The sequence below is a fragment of the Hyla sarda genome, chromosome 1 (assembly GCF_029499605.1).
Source record: "Hyla sarda isolate aHylSar1 chromosome 1, aHylSar1.hap1, whole genome shotgun sequence".
NCBI lineage: Eukaryota > Metazoa > Chordata > Amphibia > Anura > Hylidae > Hyla > Hyla sarda.
In genome coordinates, this window is record NC_079189.1 from 334195179 (window position 1) to 334210454 (window position 15276).

Below are 15276 nucleotides of genomic sequence, written 5' to 3' on the forward strand. Positions count from 1 at the left end.
GAGTGCCCACCTGAAAACCGGAAAGAAAACGGAACAAAAAACATCCCTAAATCTAGGAAAAATAATAAAACATAAGACCTGGTCTGGAGAGAACTCCAGACCATGTCCGCCTCCTTAAGACACTAAGCTAAAACTGATTACCTCAGGTGCCTGTGGGCGGGTATACCCTGCTGGGAGGAGCCGACTTTTCTGGTTGCCATAGTGTCAAGCCTCCTAGTGACAGCAGCATGCACCCATGGTCTGTGTCCCCCCCAATGGAGCCGATAGAGAACATTTATAATAAATATATATATATGTGTGTGTGTGTGTGTGTATGTGTGTGTGTGTATGTGTGTGTGTGTATGTGTGTGTGTGTATGTGTGTGTGTGTGTGTGTGTGTGTATGTGTGTGTGTGTGTGTGTGTGTGTGTGTGTGTGTGTGTATGTGTGTGTGTGTATGTGTGTGTGTGTATGTGTGTGTGTGTGTGTGCGTGTGCGTGCGTGCGTGTGCGTGCGTGTGCGTGCATGTGTGTGCGTGCATGTGTGTGCGTGCATGTGTGTGCGTGCATGTGTGTGCGTGCATGTGTGTGCACATGCATATGCGCACGGGAAAAGGGGGAGTGATGAGGCATGGGAAGAATGGCATAAGAGGAACATGATGGGGGGCTGATGACAGGGGGAAATGATGAGGGGGGGGAATTATAAGACATGGGGGGGAGGCGATGAGAGGGGAAAATGTGGCACAGGGACTGATAAAAGGGGAGGAATGATGTGACACTGGAGGGGATGGGACCAAACTGAGGTGCAGGAGAAATCAAAGTCGGGGCGGGGGGGGCTGATGTGGCATTTAGTCCAAGTTTAGATTACATTTATTTATTTTTTTACTTAAATTTCCCTGTTAAAATGGGTGTGTGTGTTATACACAGATAAATACAGCACTAAAAGTCAGTGTTTCCCAACCAGGGTGCCTCCAGTTGTTGCAAAACTACAATTCTCAGCATGCCCGGACCGGCAAAGGCTGTCCGGGCATGCTGGGAGTAGTAGTTTCACAACAGCTCGAGGCAACCGGATAGAAAAACACTGAAGTAAAAGGGTGCAGGGAGAGAAAAATAAAAAACCTTCTGCTCACCTACTCCTGGTCCCTGCAGATGCCGTTCCCCTCCATGCGGTCCGGCATCTCCTCTCTTCACCAACTAGTAGGACCTCCCCCTTTTCAGCCAATCACTGGCCGCAGTGGTGTCACTTGTCAAGCCAGTGATTGGCTGATGGGGAAAGGTAATTTTTTTTCGGCAGCAAACACACAAGTTTCCCGCGGAAGATTTGAAAACCGCCCGGGAAACCTAGTGTATTGTTGCAGTACAAGAATGTGGCAAAGGGGAGGAGAATGTGACAAAGGGGAGGAGAAATGGGCAGGTAGGTGGATTGGACATGAAATGGGGGGGGGATTTCACAATTTTATTTATTTTTTTTTATTATATATCGCATTGCATATCGAAATCGCATTTTGGGGCCCAAAATCGCAATCGCACATTTTCCCCATATCGTGAAGCCCTAATTTATTTGAACACTTTAATTCATTACTCACCTTTTCATTTAGAGACAGTCTACGCATACTGGGAGTCTTATTAAATTGTAGAGATTTCCTTAAAAAAGTGAAAAAAAAAGTATAAAAAAAAACTCTCAATGTTCACATCATGCTTAAAAGCAGAGGAGGCCTGTTCAGTGTCTGATCTAGACCAAACAGCAAGACCTCTCATGGCTTAAGGATATCAGCTGTACTGGTTAAATGAGATCCTGACGTGTACTATTTATTTTGCTCAGTACATATTGGGGGGAGATTTATCAAACCTTATGCATGGAACAGTTGTCTATAGTAACCCATCTGGTTGGTTCCATCATTTTTAAAACAAGAAAACCTCAAGTACTAACATCAAACGACAAACTTACACAGAATTAAACTTAATGGAATTGAGTGTCTTAATGAAGGAACACTTACCTTCCAATGGGTGTAAAGAGTGTAGCATCCATAAAACTCATGAAGGAATCATTAGGCTCCTTGTTCTTAACACTAGAATCATCATTTGTTAACTCTAAAAAATATAAAAAATTGCATGTATAGGTGCATTTAACTCATTTAGCATGTGGTCCTATGACTGCAATGTTGTTGCTGTACAGAAAACTACTAGTAAAGTGAAAGTCTACAGATATTGCAACAAGCACTTGCTGCAAAATCTTATCCATATAGCATCCTACTTGGGTGAGTCTCTCATGTGACCTATAGCTATTTCAACACACTGAAAGCAGAAAGAATTAAAGTCCGGCACCACTGATCAGACCTCCAGGTGTAAATAAATATGTAGACAAGCAATGATGAAGCACAAATTTGTGGAATCCCAAATAAAGCCTGAAGTTTTTTTTACTTCATTTGCTTTCCTTCTCAATTTAGTTTACTCTACCAATGTACAATCTTAAATGATCATATTGCTGACCACAAACGTGCAAGGAGAAACATGATAAGAAACCTATTGTATTGCTCAATCTTATCTAAAATCAGAAGTTGGCACAGATTTGTGACCACAGAAAAAGACTTCCTGTATGCCAGAAATGTTTGTTAGTCAGCAATTGGTCCAGCCTTCGGAAGAGAGGTAGTAGAGGACTTCTCGCACAATTCGTTTATTTTGTTACCTTGAAGACAAATAAGCAAATGAAATGCTATACCTGGACTAAGTATACATTTTCAGTAGTATTATTAACCAACAATCAAAATTAATAGTAGCACAGGTGTGTCTGCCCCGTATCTGTCCGTTACGATTTCTCTCATTTCGTCCCGGTCATCAAAAGGCAATTTCACTTTAGGGAGATTTTGTGACAAACAGATCAAGTTAACACTGTTTGGGTATCAATCTCCCATTGCTCACCTTTCATGCCAAAAAGGAATATTAAAAAGGTGAACAGGGGAAAGGTTAAAAAAATAAATAAATAATAAAACACACACACACACACACACGAATGACAAAAGCCTTATATTCATACTGAAAAAAACTGCACTTAAATTTTTTTTGGGGAGCCAATAGTCAAATATGATATTATTTACCTACAAAAGATAAGCTTTTTTATTATTTGGGAAGGGGGGTGGGGGGTCTTTTTTTTGGATCAGGTGGAGTTTCTGCATAACATGGAGTTTTTGAATTTTTTTTCAGCCAGTTTGACAAACATTGCCTAATGAGTCTGGCCTTGGGTCAGAGAACACATTAGTTATCTCCATATGATACCATCAGAGCACTCAGAGATCATAAGTTATATAACTGGAGAAAAGCCCCTGAAATCAGTTTTCAATAGGCTACATATAGAGAAAAGCAAAAGACATGCATGCTCTTCAGAAACTCACTAAAGACCATTCCCATAGAAAAGAAGAAAAAAAAAAATCACATGTAGTTGACAAAGCAGTGAAAATCTCACCAGAGAGAGATATTGGGTATTGACTAAAAACACTGTTTCTTAAAGCATCATCTGCAGCAGGGTCAAATGAAAGAGGAGCCAGGGGAGGTTGAAATTCAAGGACCTGAAAAATAAAACAAGTGTAAAAAGTTATATATCACAGATTTGACTGTACTTCTATCTTTCTCAACTAAGTTTATGGTCATTTATACAAAGAATGCTAGAATATTTTTTTAAAGAGCTAAAAAGTTGCAATACTAACTTACTGGATTCAATCCTTTAAAGAGGCTGAATGGTGACTTGCCTAAAATCCTTTTCCATTTTTTCTCCCAGTCATGCTGTTTATCAGTAATTGACTTGTTAACAGATACAATGTCCTCCCTTCTTATTTTGTGCCTGCACCAAGTAAGAATATCCAGTATTATTAACCAGCAATCACAATCAATAAAAAGCAGAGATTTGTCTGCCCCGTATCTGTCCGTTACGATTTCTCTCATTTCGTCCCGGTCATCAAAAGGCAATTTCACTTTAGGGAGATTTTGTGGCAAACAGGGCAAGTTTTAACACTGTTTGGGTATCGATCTCCCATTGTTCACTTTATATACCAATAAATAAGATGAAGACACAACAGAAAACGAAAGCCTTATATTCATACTGAACACGTTACCTCAAGTGCTTTAGTCTTTGAAGAATTTCAGTTTCAAGTTTCACTTTAGCTGAGAGATACTGGAGATCAACTTGGAATTCTTTGCTGCCTTTGTTGTTGTTTTTCTGTTTAACTATTTTTAAGGCCTCATTTAGTAGCTGAATAATGGTTACAAGATTCACTTTTCCAGCTTCATACACATTTTCCAGTTGCAACTGTGTTTAAGAAGAAAGTTAAAAATTTACCGGTACTTTCAAAAGCTTTTTAAAACCTAACTGGCATTGTTATATTAACCCCTTGGGGCCCGAGCCCATTTTGACCCTAAGGACCAGAGCATTTTTTGCACATCTGACCACTGTCACTTTAAGCATTAATAACTCTGGGATGCTTGTACTTATGAATTTGATTCCGAGACAGTTTTTTCGTGACATGTTCTACTTTATGTTAGTGGTAAATTTCCTTTGATACTTGCAACATTTCTTGGGGAAAAATTCCAAAATTTCATTAAAAATTAGAAAATTTTGCATTTTTATAACTTTGAAGCCGTCTGCTTGTAAAGGAAAATAGACATACCACAATCACTGATATATAAATCAAAATTAGCTAGCTCTAAACTACCAAATCAAGAATTACAATAGCTAAAATATAAACCTTTTATTACAAAATAACCATATTACAGAATAACGTACACAAATCCCCATAAAAACAGTAGATATCAATTAGTTCACAAAGTGCAATGATAATAGGGACAATCCCCCGTAATACATGCCTCACCCGACGCGTTTCCCCGTAATTCAATAATTATAAAAAAAAAAACATACGGTTCATCAGGGGTACAACAGCAATTAAAGTGGTCGCTTTAGGACAAAGGTACACATAGTGAATACATATAGAACATATACATAATCATGCGATGAAAAAAGCTCGGCTCTGCTAATTATCGATGAGAACTGCCGTAACGTGTTTTCAGACCTTCATTGTTGTTCCAACATATTCATGATAGCAAAAGTATGTCTCTTTAAATAGCCGACCTCACACATCTATAGAGGATATACTCAAGACAATATGTTCTCCAGGGATGTCACAATTGTGGTATAGTTCTACACAGATATAGGTAGAGCTATCCAGCTAAGAGCCAAGACTGAGGAACAGGACTATCAGTTGTACAAAAATACCCGAGAAGTGAAAGACAATTCATGTACTCTAGCACTCCTCCTCAGTTGAGATATCCACCATCTAGGCCTTATATTCAAGAGCCAGAGAATCCTTTAGCATAGACAAATAGCAACAAACAGTCCCAACCGGCTGCACTCTAAGGGCACTCTCCTCCGTAACAGGTCCCACTGTTGGTCACCACATTAACTTTTCCTAGCGACCACCACTGCACATGACCACCGCTCCTGATAAAGAGGGATGTGGTGCCAATCTTTATCAGGAGCGGTGGTCATGTGCAGTGGTGGTCGCTAGGAAAAGTTAATGTGGTGACCAACAGTGGGACCTGTTACGGAGGAGAGTGCCCTTAGAGTGCAGCCGGTTGGGACTGTTTGTTGCCATTTGTCTATGCTAAAGGATTATCTCTGGCTCTTGAATATAAGGCCTAGATGGTGGATATCTCAACTAAGGAGGAGTGCTAGAGTACATGAATTGTCTTTCACTTCTCGGGTATTTTTGTACAACTGATAGTCCTGTTCCTCAGTCTTGGCTCTTAGCTGGATAGCTCTACCTATATCTGTGTATAACTATACCACAATTGTGACATCCCTGGAGAACATTGTCTTGAGTATATCCTCTATATATCTGTGAGGTCGGCTATTTAAAGAGAGACATACTTTTGCTATCATGAATATGTTGGAACAACAATGAAGGTCTGAAAACACGTTACGGCAGTTCTCATCGATAATTAGCAGAGCCGAGCTTTTTTTTTCATCGCATGATTATGTATATGTTCTATATGTATTCACTATGTGTACCTTTGTCCTAAAGCGACCACTTTAATTGCTTTTGTACCCTGATGAACCGTATGTTTTTTATAATTATTGAATTATGGGGAAACGCGTCGGGTGAGGCATGTATTACGGGGGATTGACCCTATTATCATTGCACTTCGTGAACTAATTGATATCTACTGTTTTTATGGGGATTTGTGTACGTTATTCTGTAATATGGTTATTTTGTAATAAAGGTTTATATTTTAGCTATTGTAATTCTTGATTTGGTAAAATAGACATACCAAATACATTATCAATTCACATATACATGTTGGCATCATAAAGTTGACATGTTTTTACTTTTTGAAAACATCAGTGGGCTTCAAAGTATAGCAGCAATTTTCCAAGTAAAAAATCAAATTTTTTTAGGCACCAGTTCAGTTTTGAAGTGAACTTGAGGGTCTTTATGTTAGAAATATCCGACAATGGACCCCATTATGAACACTGCACCCCTCAACATATTCAAAATGACATTCTGAAAGTTTGTTAAAGGGTAGCTCCCACCATCCTATTTTTTTTCTGTCCCTGCCTATTGCCAATCTAACCCTAACCCCCTCCCCTCCCTGCTTTTAATTTTAATTTTTACTATATTAAAAATAACTTTTTTTCTGCCTGGTAGTGTGCTCACTACCAGGCAGACTTCCCCAGCAGGCACCACATCACTGATGCCTGCTGGGGGGGACTTACGCCCTTAGTTCATCTACACAGGGTGCCTCCAGCTGTTTCACCACTACAACTCCCAGCTTGCCCTGACATCTATTGGCTGTCAGGGCATGCTGGGAGTTATAGTATTGAAACAGCTGGAGGCACCCTGTGTAGATAAACTATTAGTTAGTTACATGCGGTGCTACGGCGCTAGCCCGTTCCCTCCATGCCATACCCCGTTCCCTCCATCACAAACCTCCGCCCCGCATACAACGTTCCCTCCATCACAAACCCCCTCCCGCATACCCCGTTCCCTCATTACACTTACTGCAGAGTCCGGCAGCGATGTGCGGGAGGAGTGGCCTCCCAGCCAGCAGCCGGGGAGCCAATGCGCTCGCTCCCGCCTGTCTGATTGACAGGCAGGGAGCGAGTGCAGCCTAACTGAAAAAGGATTGATTGCCAGGCCAAAATCAGTCCTTTTTCAGGCGTGACGTCACGCCAGGCATTTTTACACTAACATGTTCTTGTAGACCCATATTTTTTATTTTTACAAGGGTTAAAAGGAGAAAAAGCCCCTCAATTTGTAAGTTAGTTTCTCTCGAGTAAGGAAATACCTCATGCGTGTATGTCAAGTGCTCTGTGGGTGCACTACAAGGCTCAGAAGGGAATGAGCGACAATGGGATTTTGGAGATCGAATTTTGCTGAAATGGTTTTGGGGGGCGGGGGTATGTCACATTTAGGAAGCCCCCATGGTGCCAGAACAGTAAAAAACACCCACATGGTATACCATTTGGGAAACTACACCCCTCAAGGAACTTGAGTGGTACAAAGAGCCTTAACACCACACAGGGCTTTGCATTGAAGTTGGATGTGAAAATGAAAAAAAAAAAAATTTTTCACTAAAATTCTGATGTTACTCCAAATTTTTCATTTTCGCGAGGGGTAATAGGTGAAAATGTCCCCCAAAATTTGAATCCCCATTTCTTGAAGAAATACCTCTTATGTGGATGTAAAGTGATCTGCAGATGCACTAGAGGGCTCAGAAGGGAAATGGTTTTTGGGGGGCATGTCTCATTTATGAAGCCCCTATGGTGCCATAACAGCAAAAAACACCCCAAATGGCACATTTGGGAAACTAAACCCCTCAAGGAATGTAACAAGGGGTGCAGTGAGTATTTACACCCCACTCGCATTTGACAGATCTTTGTAACCGTGGGCTGTGCAAATGAAAAAATTGTTCCAAAAATTGTTCCAAAAACCTGTCAATCACCTGTGGGGTGTAAATGCTTACTGCACCCCTTATTACATTCTGTGAGGGGTGTAGCTTCTAAAATGGGGTCACATGTGGGTATTTTTTGCGTTTAGGTCAGAACTGCTGTAACCAACAGCCACCACTGTGCAAATCACCAGTTTAGGCCTCAAATGTACATAGTGTGCTCTCACTCCTGAGGTCTTTTCCTTTTACCTCTTATGAAATTTAAAATATGGGGCAACACCAGCATGTTAGTTTAAAAAATAAAATTTTACACTAACATGCTGGTGTAGACCCCAACTTTACCTTTTCATAAAAGGGGTAAAAGAAGAAAAGGCCACCAAAAACTTGTAGCGCAATTTCTCCCGTGTACGGAGAGTACTCATGTGTGGCCCTAAACTGTTGCCTTGAAATAAGACCGGGCTCTGAGGGAGTGCCATGCGCATTTGAGGCCTAAATTAGGGATTTTCATAGGGGTGTACCCAGATGTAAGCGTTACACTTGCCTCCTCCACCAAAAATACTGTACGCCAGTTTCCCCAAACAGGGTGCCTCCAGCTGTTGCAAAACTCCCAACATGCCTGGATAGTCAATGGCTGTCCGGCAATACTGGAAGTTATTTTGCAACAGCTGGAGGCTCCGTTTTGGAAAAACTGACACAAGACATTTTTAATTTTTATTTGGGGGTGGGGGGGGGTGACAGTGTAAGGGTGTAATGTTTTACTCTTTATTTTGGGTTAGTGTAGTGTTTTTAGGGTACATTCACACGGGCGGGGGTTTACAGTGAGTTTCCCGCTGCAGCGGAAAATTTGCCGCATCTCAAACTTGAAGCGGGAAACTTGCTATAAACCAGGGGCAGGCAGTGAGGGGGAAAAAGATTTTTTTTTTAACACTTACTGTAAAATCTCTTTCTCGAAGGATCCATTGGGGGACACAGACCGTGGGTGTATGCTGCTGTCTCTAAGGAGGTGTGACACTATGGTAATAAAAAAAATTTAAAAAAAAAAAAAAGTCAGCTCCTCCCAGCAGGATATACCCACCTTCAGGCTCTGAGCTAGTCAGTTTAAGTTCCAGAGCAACAGGAGAAAAACCTAAAACTGTCCAAGGACCAGAAGAAAAAACATAACTGAACACACCCTCGGACAGAGAACCAAAGGAAAAAAAAACAGAAAGGGCGGGAGATGTGTCCCCCAATGGATCCGTCGAGAAAGATTTTACGGTAAGTGTTAAAAAAATCTCCTTTTCTCTATTGGCTCCATTGGGGGACACAGACCGTGGGACGTACCAAAGCCGTCCCTTGGGTGGGCATTTAAGTATTCAGGCAGACGGCCGATCCACTGACGCCTGCAACACTTCACGACCCAGACTAGCATCAGCCGATACGAAAGTATGAACTCGGTAAAACCTTGAGAAAGTGTGCAAAGACGACCAGGTAGCCACCTTGCAAATCTGTGAGGCCGAGGCTCTATTCTGGAGAGCCCAGGATGCCCCAACGGAACGAGTGGAATGAGCCACAACCCTGAAAGGAGGAATCTTCCCCTTACAGCGATAGGCGGACCGAATCCACCGAGAAATGGTGACCTTGGAAGCAGGTTACCCCTTGCGACGACCTTCCGTAAGGACGAAAAAGGAATCACACCGACGAAACGAAGTAGTGATGGAGAGATAAGACCGAAAAGCCCGAACTACGTCCAGCTTGTGTAGTAAGCGCTCCTTAGGATGAGAAGGAGCCGGACAAAAAGACGGGAGGACAATGTCCTCATTGAGATGAAAGGCCAAGACCACCTTAGGTAAAAAGGAAGGATCTGGCCTGAAGACGACCTTGTCCTGGTGGATCACCAGAAACTGAGAACGGCAGGAAAGAGCTGCCAGTTCAGACACCCTCCGGATGGAGGCGATAGCCACAAGAAACGCCACTTTCCAAGAAAGGAGGCTGAGAGACACCTCTCTAAGGGGCTCAAAGGGTGCCTCCTGGAGTGCACTCAGAACCAAATTCAAGTCCCAAGGGGGAGAAGGCGACCGATGAGGAACAGCATGCGCCACTCCTTGCAGGAAGGTCCGGACACGAGAATTAGAAGCCAGGGGTCGCTGGAAAAGAACAGTAAGGGCCGAAACCTGACCTTTAAGGGAACAGAGACAACCCCAGTTCCAGCCACGACTGCAAAAAAAGAGAGAAGATGGGGAACCGAGAAGGTCACTGGGGAGAAGTCCTGAGCATCACGCCAACGAAAATAAGACCGCCAAGTACGGTGGTAAATTCTTGCGGAGGAGGGCTTACGAGCCTTAAGCATGGTGTGAATGACTTGGGAAGAGAACCGGCGGGCCCTCAAAACCGCGGTCTTGACGCCACGCCGTCAAATGCAGCGACTGTAAATTGGGGTGGCAAAGAGGACCCTGAGAGAGTAGGTCCGGGCGGAGCGGAAGGCGCAGAGGAGCGTCGTCCAGGAGCCTGACTACATCGGCGTACCACGACCTTCGAGGCCAATCTGGAGCTACCAGAATGGCGGAGACGCCCTCTGCCTTGAGCTTCCTCAGCACCCTGGGAAGGAGCAGAAGAGGAGGGAACAGATAAGGTAGGTCGAACCCCGGCCAAGGAATCACTAGGGCGTCCACGGCCAGAGCCTGAGGGTCCTGGGACTTTGACACAAACGGAAGAATCTTCCGATTGTGCCGGGACACAAAGAGGTCCACGTCCGGAATGCCCCAGAGCTGCGCGAAGACCTCCGGATGAAGAGACCACTCGCCATGGTCGGGAGAGGACCGACTGAGGAAGTCCGCTTCCCAGTTGAGCACTCCCGGAATGTGAATCTCTGAAATGGCCAGAACTTTGTTCTCCGCCCAGGTGAGAATCTTGGTCACCTCAGCCATGGCTGCCAAGCTGCGAGTGCCGCCCTGACGATTTATGTACGCCACAGCTGTGGCGTTGTCCGACTGAACGCGGACAGGACGGGACTGAAGACGAGACTCCCAATGAAGAAGACAAAGAAGAATCGACCGTAATTCCAATATGTTTATCGGGAGTCCCTGAACCGTCCAATCCCTGAACACACCGCCCCAGCCCGACAGGCTGGCATCTGTTGTAACAACCTGCCAGTGAAGGGGAAGAAAGGACCGCCCTTGGAGAAGAAGGGGGGAGTGGAGCCACTAGAGTAGAGACTGACGGACCCTGCGAGGGAGAACAATCTGACGATCAAGGGACAGGGGAGACCTGTTCCATCGAGAGAGAATCGCCAGTTGAAGGGGGCGGTAATGAAACTGGGCAAAGGGTACGGCCTCCATAGTTGCCACCATCCGACCCAGGACCTCCATACAAGTGCGGATGGAGATTGATACCTGGGTCTGAAGGGAGCGGACTGCCGACTGGAGCGCCAGACGTTTGTCCGGCGGAAGACAAATTCGGGCAGAGGCCATGTCGAATCGAAGTCCCAGGAAGGTTAGAGACTGGGTAGGACAGAGAACTGACTTATCCCGGTTGACCATCCACCCGAGTCAGAGTGTGGAGAGTGACGTCCAAATTCTCCAGAGTCTGGGCTCTGGTTGGAGCCTTGATGAGAAGGTCGTCCAGGTAGGGTATCACCGAGATTCCCCTCGACCGTAAAAGGCCCATCACTGGCGCAAGGATCTTTGTAAAGACCCGAGGAGCCATGGTTAGACCAAAGGGGAGGGCCACGAATTAAAAGTGCCCCTCCGGAACCGCAAAAGCGGAGGTACCGATGATGGCCCGAAATATTGGCACATTGAGGTAGGCATCCTTGATGTCCACCGGTGAAAGAAACTCCCCTTGTTCCAGGGACGCCACCACCGAACGGAGGGATTCCATTCTGAAGTGGCAGATGAGAAGGTGACGGTTGAGACGCTTGAGGTCTAGGATTGGTCGCACAGAACTGTCTTTTTGGGGACCACAAAGATTTGAATAGAACCCCCGAAAAACGTTCCGCTGGAGAAGCAGAGACTGGAGAGCCACTCGAAATTGCTTCACCAGATGAGGAGACCGGGGGGCCCGGGATCGAAAAAAGCGATCCCTCGGAAGGGAGGCGAATTCAATCCGGTAACCGTTGGACACCACATCCCTGACCCAAGAGTCCTGAATGTGCGAAGTCCAGATGTCTCGGAAAAACAAGACCTCCCACCCGAAAAGAAACCGCGGGTGGGGGCCTCACTTCATGCAGAAGTGGGTTTGCGGTTGCCAGATTTGGGCGCAAAACGGCCAGACCGGTTGGAGTCGGACTTCCAAGAAGGGCGTGCGTGGAACGAGGGAGGCTTCTTGTCCCGCACAAGGGCGCCTGCCCGGACCCTTTACAGGGGCCAGAGGTCCGAAAGGAAAAAGGACTTCCTCTGGGAAGTAGGGCGAGCCTTATTTTGAGGTAACAAGGAACTCTTACCTCCCGTTGCCTCAGAAATAATCTCATCAAGGCGTTTGCCAAAGACGGACACCCATTAAGGGAAGCTCAGTGAGAGACCTTTTGGAAGCGGCATCTGCATTCCAAGCTTTAAACCACATAGAGCTGCGGAGAGCCGCTAGGTGACCCACAGCAAAGGCAGAACAACCGCCTGACTGCATGGAAGCTGTGCACAGAAAGTCCCCAGCTTTAGCGCATTGGAGAGCCAGAGCAAATAGATCCTCTGGGGGGGGGGGGGGGGGGGGGGGGAGATGGGATCCCGCTGAGATATCCTGATGAAGCTTTTGGCACCACTCCGACAGGGCCTTGGACACCCACGTCAAGGCGAAGAAGAGAAGAGCCAGCTGCTTCAGAAGCGAACTTCGCTAAAGATTCTACCTTCTTGTCCGCGGGATCCCTGAAGGCAGCGGCATCTGCCAGAGGCAGTGTAGTCGCCTTAGAGATCCAGGAGATTGGTGGGTCCACTGAGGGAGGGGAAACCACCTTAGCGACAAAGTCCTTGTCAAATGGATAACGTCCTTGAATTGACTTGATTCCCGGGAACCTCTTGACTGGATGTTTCCATGCGGATTGTCGTCAAAGTCAGTGTGAGAGCTGAACCTTTCAGGTGCTGGCTTAGCACGATGAAAGGATACCCCTGGATTGACATCCGAAGATCCTGGGTCCTCCAAGTGAAAGGTGTCTCTTATGGCTGTCACCAATGAGTTCACCATTGCAATTGAGACTGAGCGGTCCTCTGAGTCAGATGCCAGCTTGGAAGCGTCGTTCACCAGTTCACCAGGGGAATGTGTATGAGTAGATGCAGTCCTGGAGGGGGGTGACCCAGACCGGGTACGTGGCAGACGAGGTCCTACGCAGGGAAGACCCCTTCAAGGCGGACACCATTTTCGGGGAGGCCTCAGCCACCGAACGGGAGACTTGGGTCAAGTCAGCCATATACTGGGTCAGGGAAGAAACTCAGGCTGGAGGAGCGGCTGAACCCACTGGGTCCGAAGGGGCACCAGGGGGTCTGGAGGAGCAGTGGAGCAGGCAGGGCAAGAGGGCTCAGCAGAGCCAGACATCTTGGTATTACAGTGCTTACAGATATAATAAGTCACTGTATTCCCAGGTTTCTGTTTGGAGGGAGGAACAGCTCTGGGTACGGACATAATGTGAGAAAAAAGAAGACAGGAACTTTCTCACCCTGGTCTGTGTCCCCTGTCAGCTGCAGTGAGGAGAACTCTCTCCGTGCAGCCAGAGAGACTGAACAGGCCAGCCAATAGGGAGGGAGGGGCGTGCCTGAAGCAAGGCACACAGTAAGACCCCTTCACATAGAAAAATCGCACCCACGGCGCTGATTGTTCGCTGCTTCGCGCCTCTGAGAGCTGCCAGCCCAGTGGGCGGAGCTACAGATGGCCGAAGAAGAACTGTCATGGCGCCCCCGCTCCTTGTCCCGAGCGCACATATCAGCCGCATATGCGCTCAGGGGAATAGAGCGGGTGGCCAAAACGCCGGCAGAGGCTGCCGGCGAAAGTGAAAGTAAGCCGGTGCTGAAGCGCCCGGCTCGTAGCAGCGCTGTGGCCGTCAGCCGCGATAAGGCGCTGTAAGCATAACGAAGGTAAGCCAGCGCTGAGAGCGCCCGGCCCGAAGCAGCGCCGCAAATAAGGCGCTGTAGTAGTTGCACCAACACACACACCACACCACATAATAAAGTGCCCCATACTATATGCCCCATAAAGTAAGGTGCCTTATAAGATATGCCCCCTCAGGTGCCACTGCTCCCCCAGCATAACGTGCAGCCCCTGTATAATCATGCCCCATAAAATGAAGGTGGGCCAAAACAGGGGGTCTCCAGAGGTTGCGAAACCGTACCTATGGAGAAAAAAAAGGGGGGGGGGGGAGGAGTACTTACCTCAGTCAGAAGAACTTACCTAATGGAGTCTTCAGTCAGCTTTTGTCCCTGCATCACGCCTGGCTGCTATGCGCGAGCGAGGCGAGCAGAGAAAAAGGGGGACCCGGACCCATGAGGTACCACCCAGACGCTGACTGTTGGCGAGGTATGGGTGAACAGCGCATATACGCAATGTCGGTGCCCCCTTACTCGCAATGGGGAAAACAGGGAACAAGAGTCCCTGAGCCCCCACCTGAAAACGGAAAAGAAAAGGAATTAAAAAAAACTAACACGTCCCTATACTAGGAAAATAAAAAAATCTGAAAATCCAGACCATGTCCACCTCCTTCAGACACTAAGCTTAAATTGATTAGCTCAGGTCCTGAAGGCGGGTATATCCTGCTGGGAGGAGCTGACTTTTTATTACCATAGTGTCACACCTCCTTAGAGACAGCAGCATACACCCAAGGTCTGTGTCCCCCAATGAAGCCAATAGAGAAATTAACTTTCACCCCCGCCCTGTGATTCGCCGGTCAGTCCTGACCGGCTAATCGCAGGGGATAGGAGGAGGTGGCACCCCTTCAGGATGGTCTGAGCTGTCTGACCGCTCCGATCACCCCTATATGCCGGGCTATCGGGTCAGAGACCCGATCAGCCTAGAATCGCCGCAAATCGTCGACATGGGGGTCAGGACCCCCCCCAGGCATTTGCAAGGGATGCCTGCTGAATGATTTCAGCAGGCATCCTGTTCCGATCCCCGTCCGGCTAGTGGCGGGGATCGAAATTCCCATGGGCGTACAGTTATGCCCTTGGTCCTTAAATGGGCACAGTCACCAACTTTATTTTTTGATATGTTGTAGTACTTATGTACAACAACATATCTAATATATTTTCATTATTTTTTCATTATCAGGGTGAATTTTAGGTTTGAAAACCGGCCACTAGGGGTCTCCCTCCTAGTGGCCGGCTGCAGCAAGTCACGTCTGAATTAGGACCGATTGCCCGGCCGCAAATTAATTTACACTGCGTTCACTCCCTGCCTGTCAGACAGGCGGGAGC

General features: G+C 46.4%; 1 protein-coding gene and 2 non-coding genes across 4 annotated transcripts in view; all 3 read right to left on the reverse strand.

Moving 5' to 3' along the window:
- The window catches only part of HAUS6 (HAUS augmin like complex subunit 6), a 64328-nt gene that overhangs the window by 30737 nt on the left and 18315 nt on the right, over positions 1-15276 (reverse strand). For both annotated transcript variants that reach the window (XM_056519842.1, XM_056519834.1), the window contains exons 9-13: positions 4084-4277; positions 3683-3812; positions 3438-3540; positions 1975-2068; positions 1564-1621 (exon numbers count right to left, since the gene is read on the reverse strand). In XM_056519842.1, coding sequence (XP_056375817.1) covers positions 1564-1621; positions 1975-2068; positions 3438-3540; positions 3683-3812; positions 4084-4277 — 579 coding nt within the window. The remainder of the gene's footprint in view (positions 1-1563; positions 1622-1974; positions 2069-3437; positions 3541-3682; positions 3813-4083; positions 4278-15276) is intronic.
- On the reverse strand, positions 2760-2888 carry LOC130345609 (small Cajal body-specific RNA 8). Its single transcript, XR_008884282.1, has one exon. It is a non-coding gene; the product is annotated as a small Cajal body-specific RNA 8 (non-coding RNA).
- Positions 3874-4004, reverse strand: LOC130345598 (small Cajal body-specific RNA 8). Its single transcript, XR_008884281.1, has one exon. It is a non-coding gene; the product is annotated as a small Cajal body-specific RNA 8 (non-coding RNA).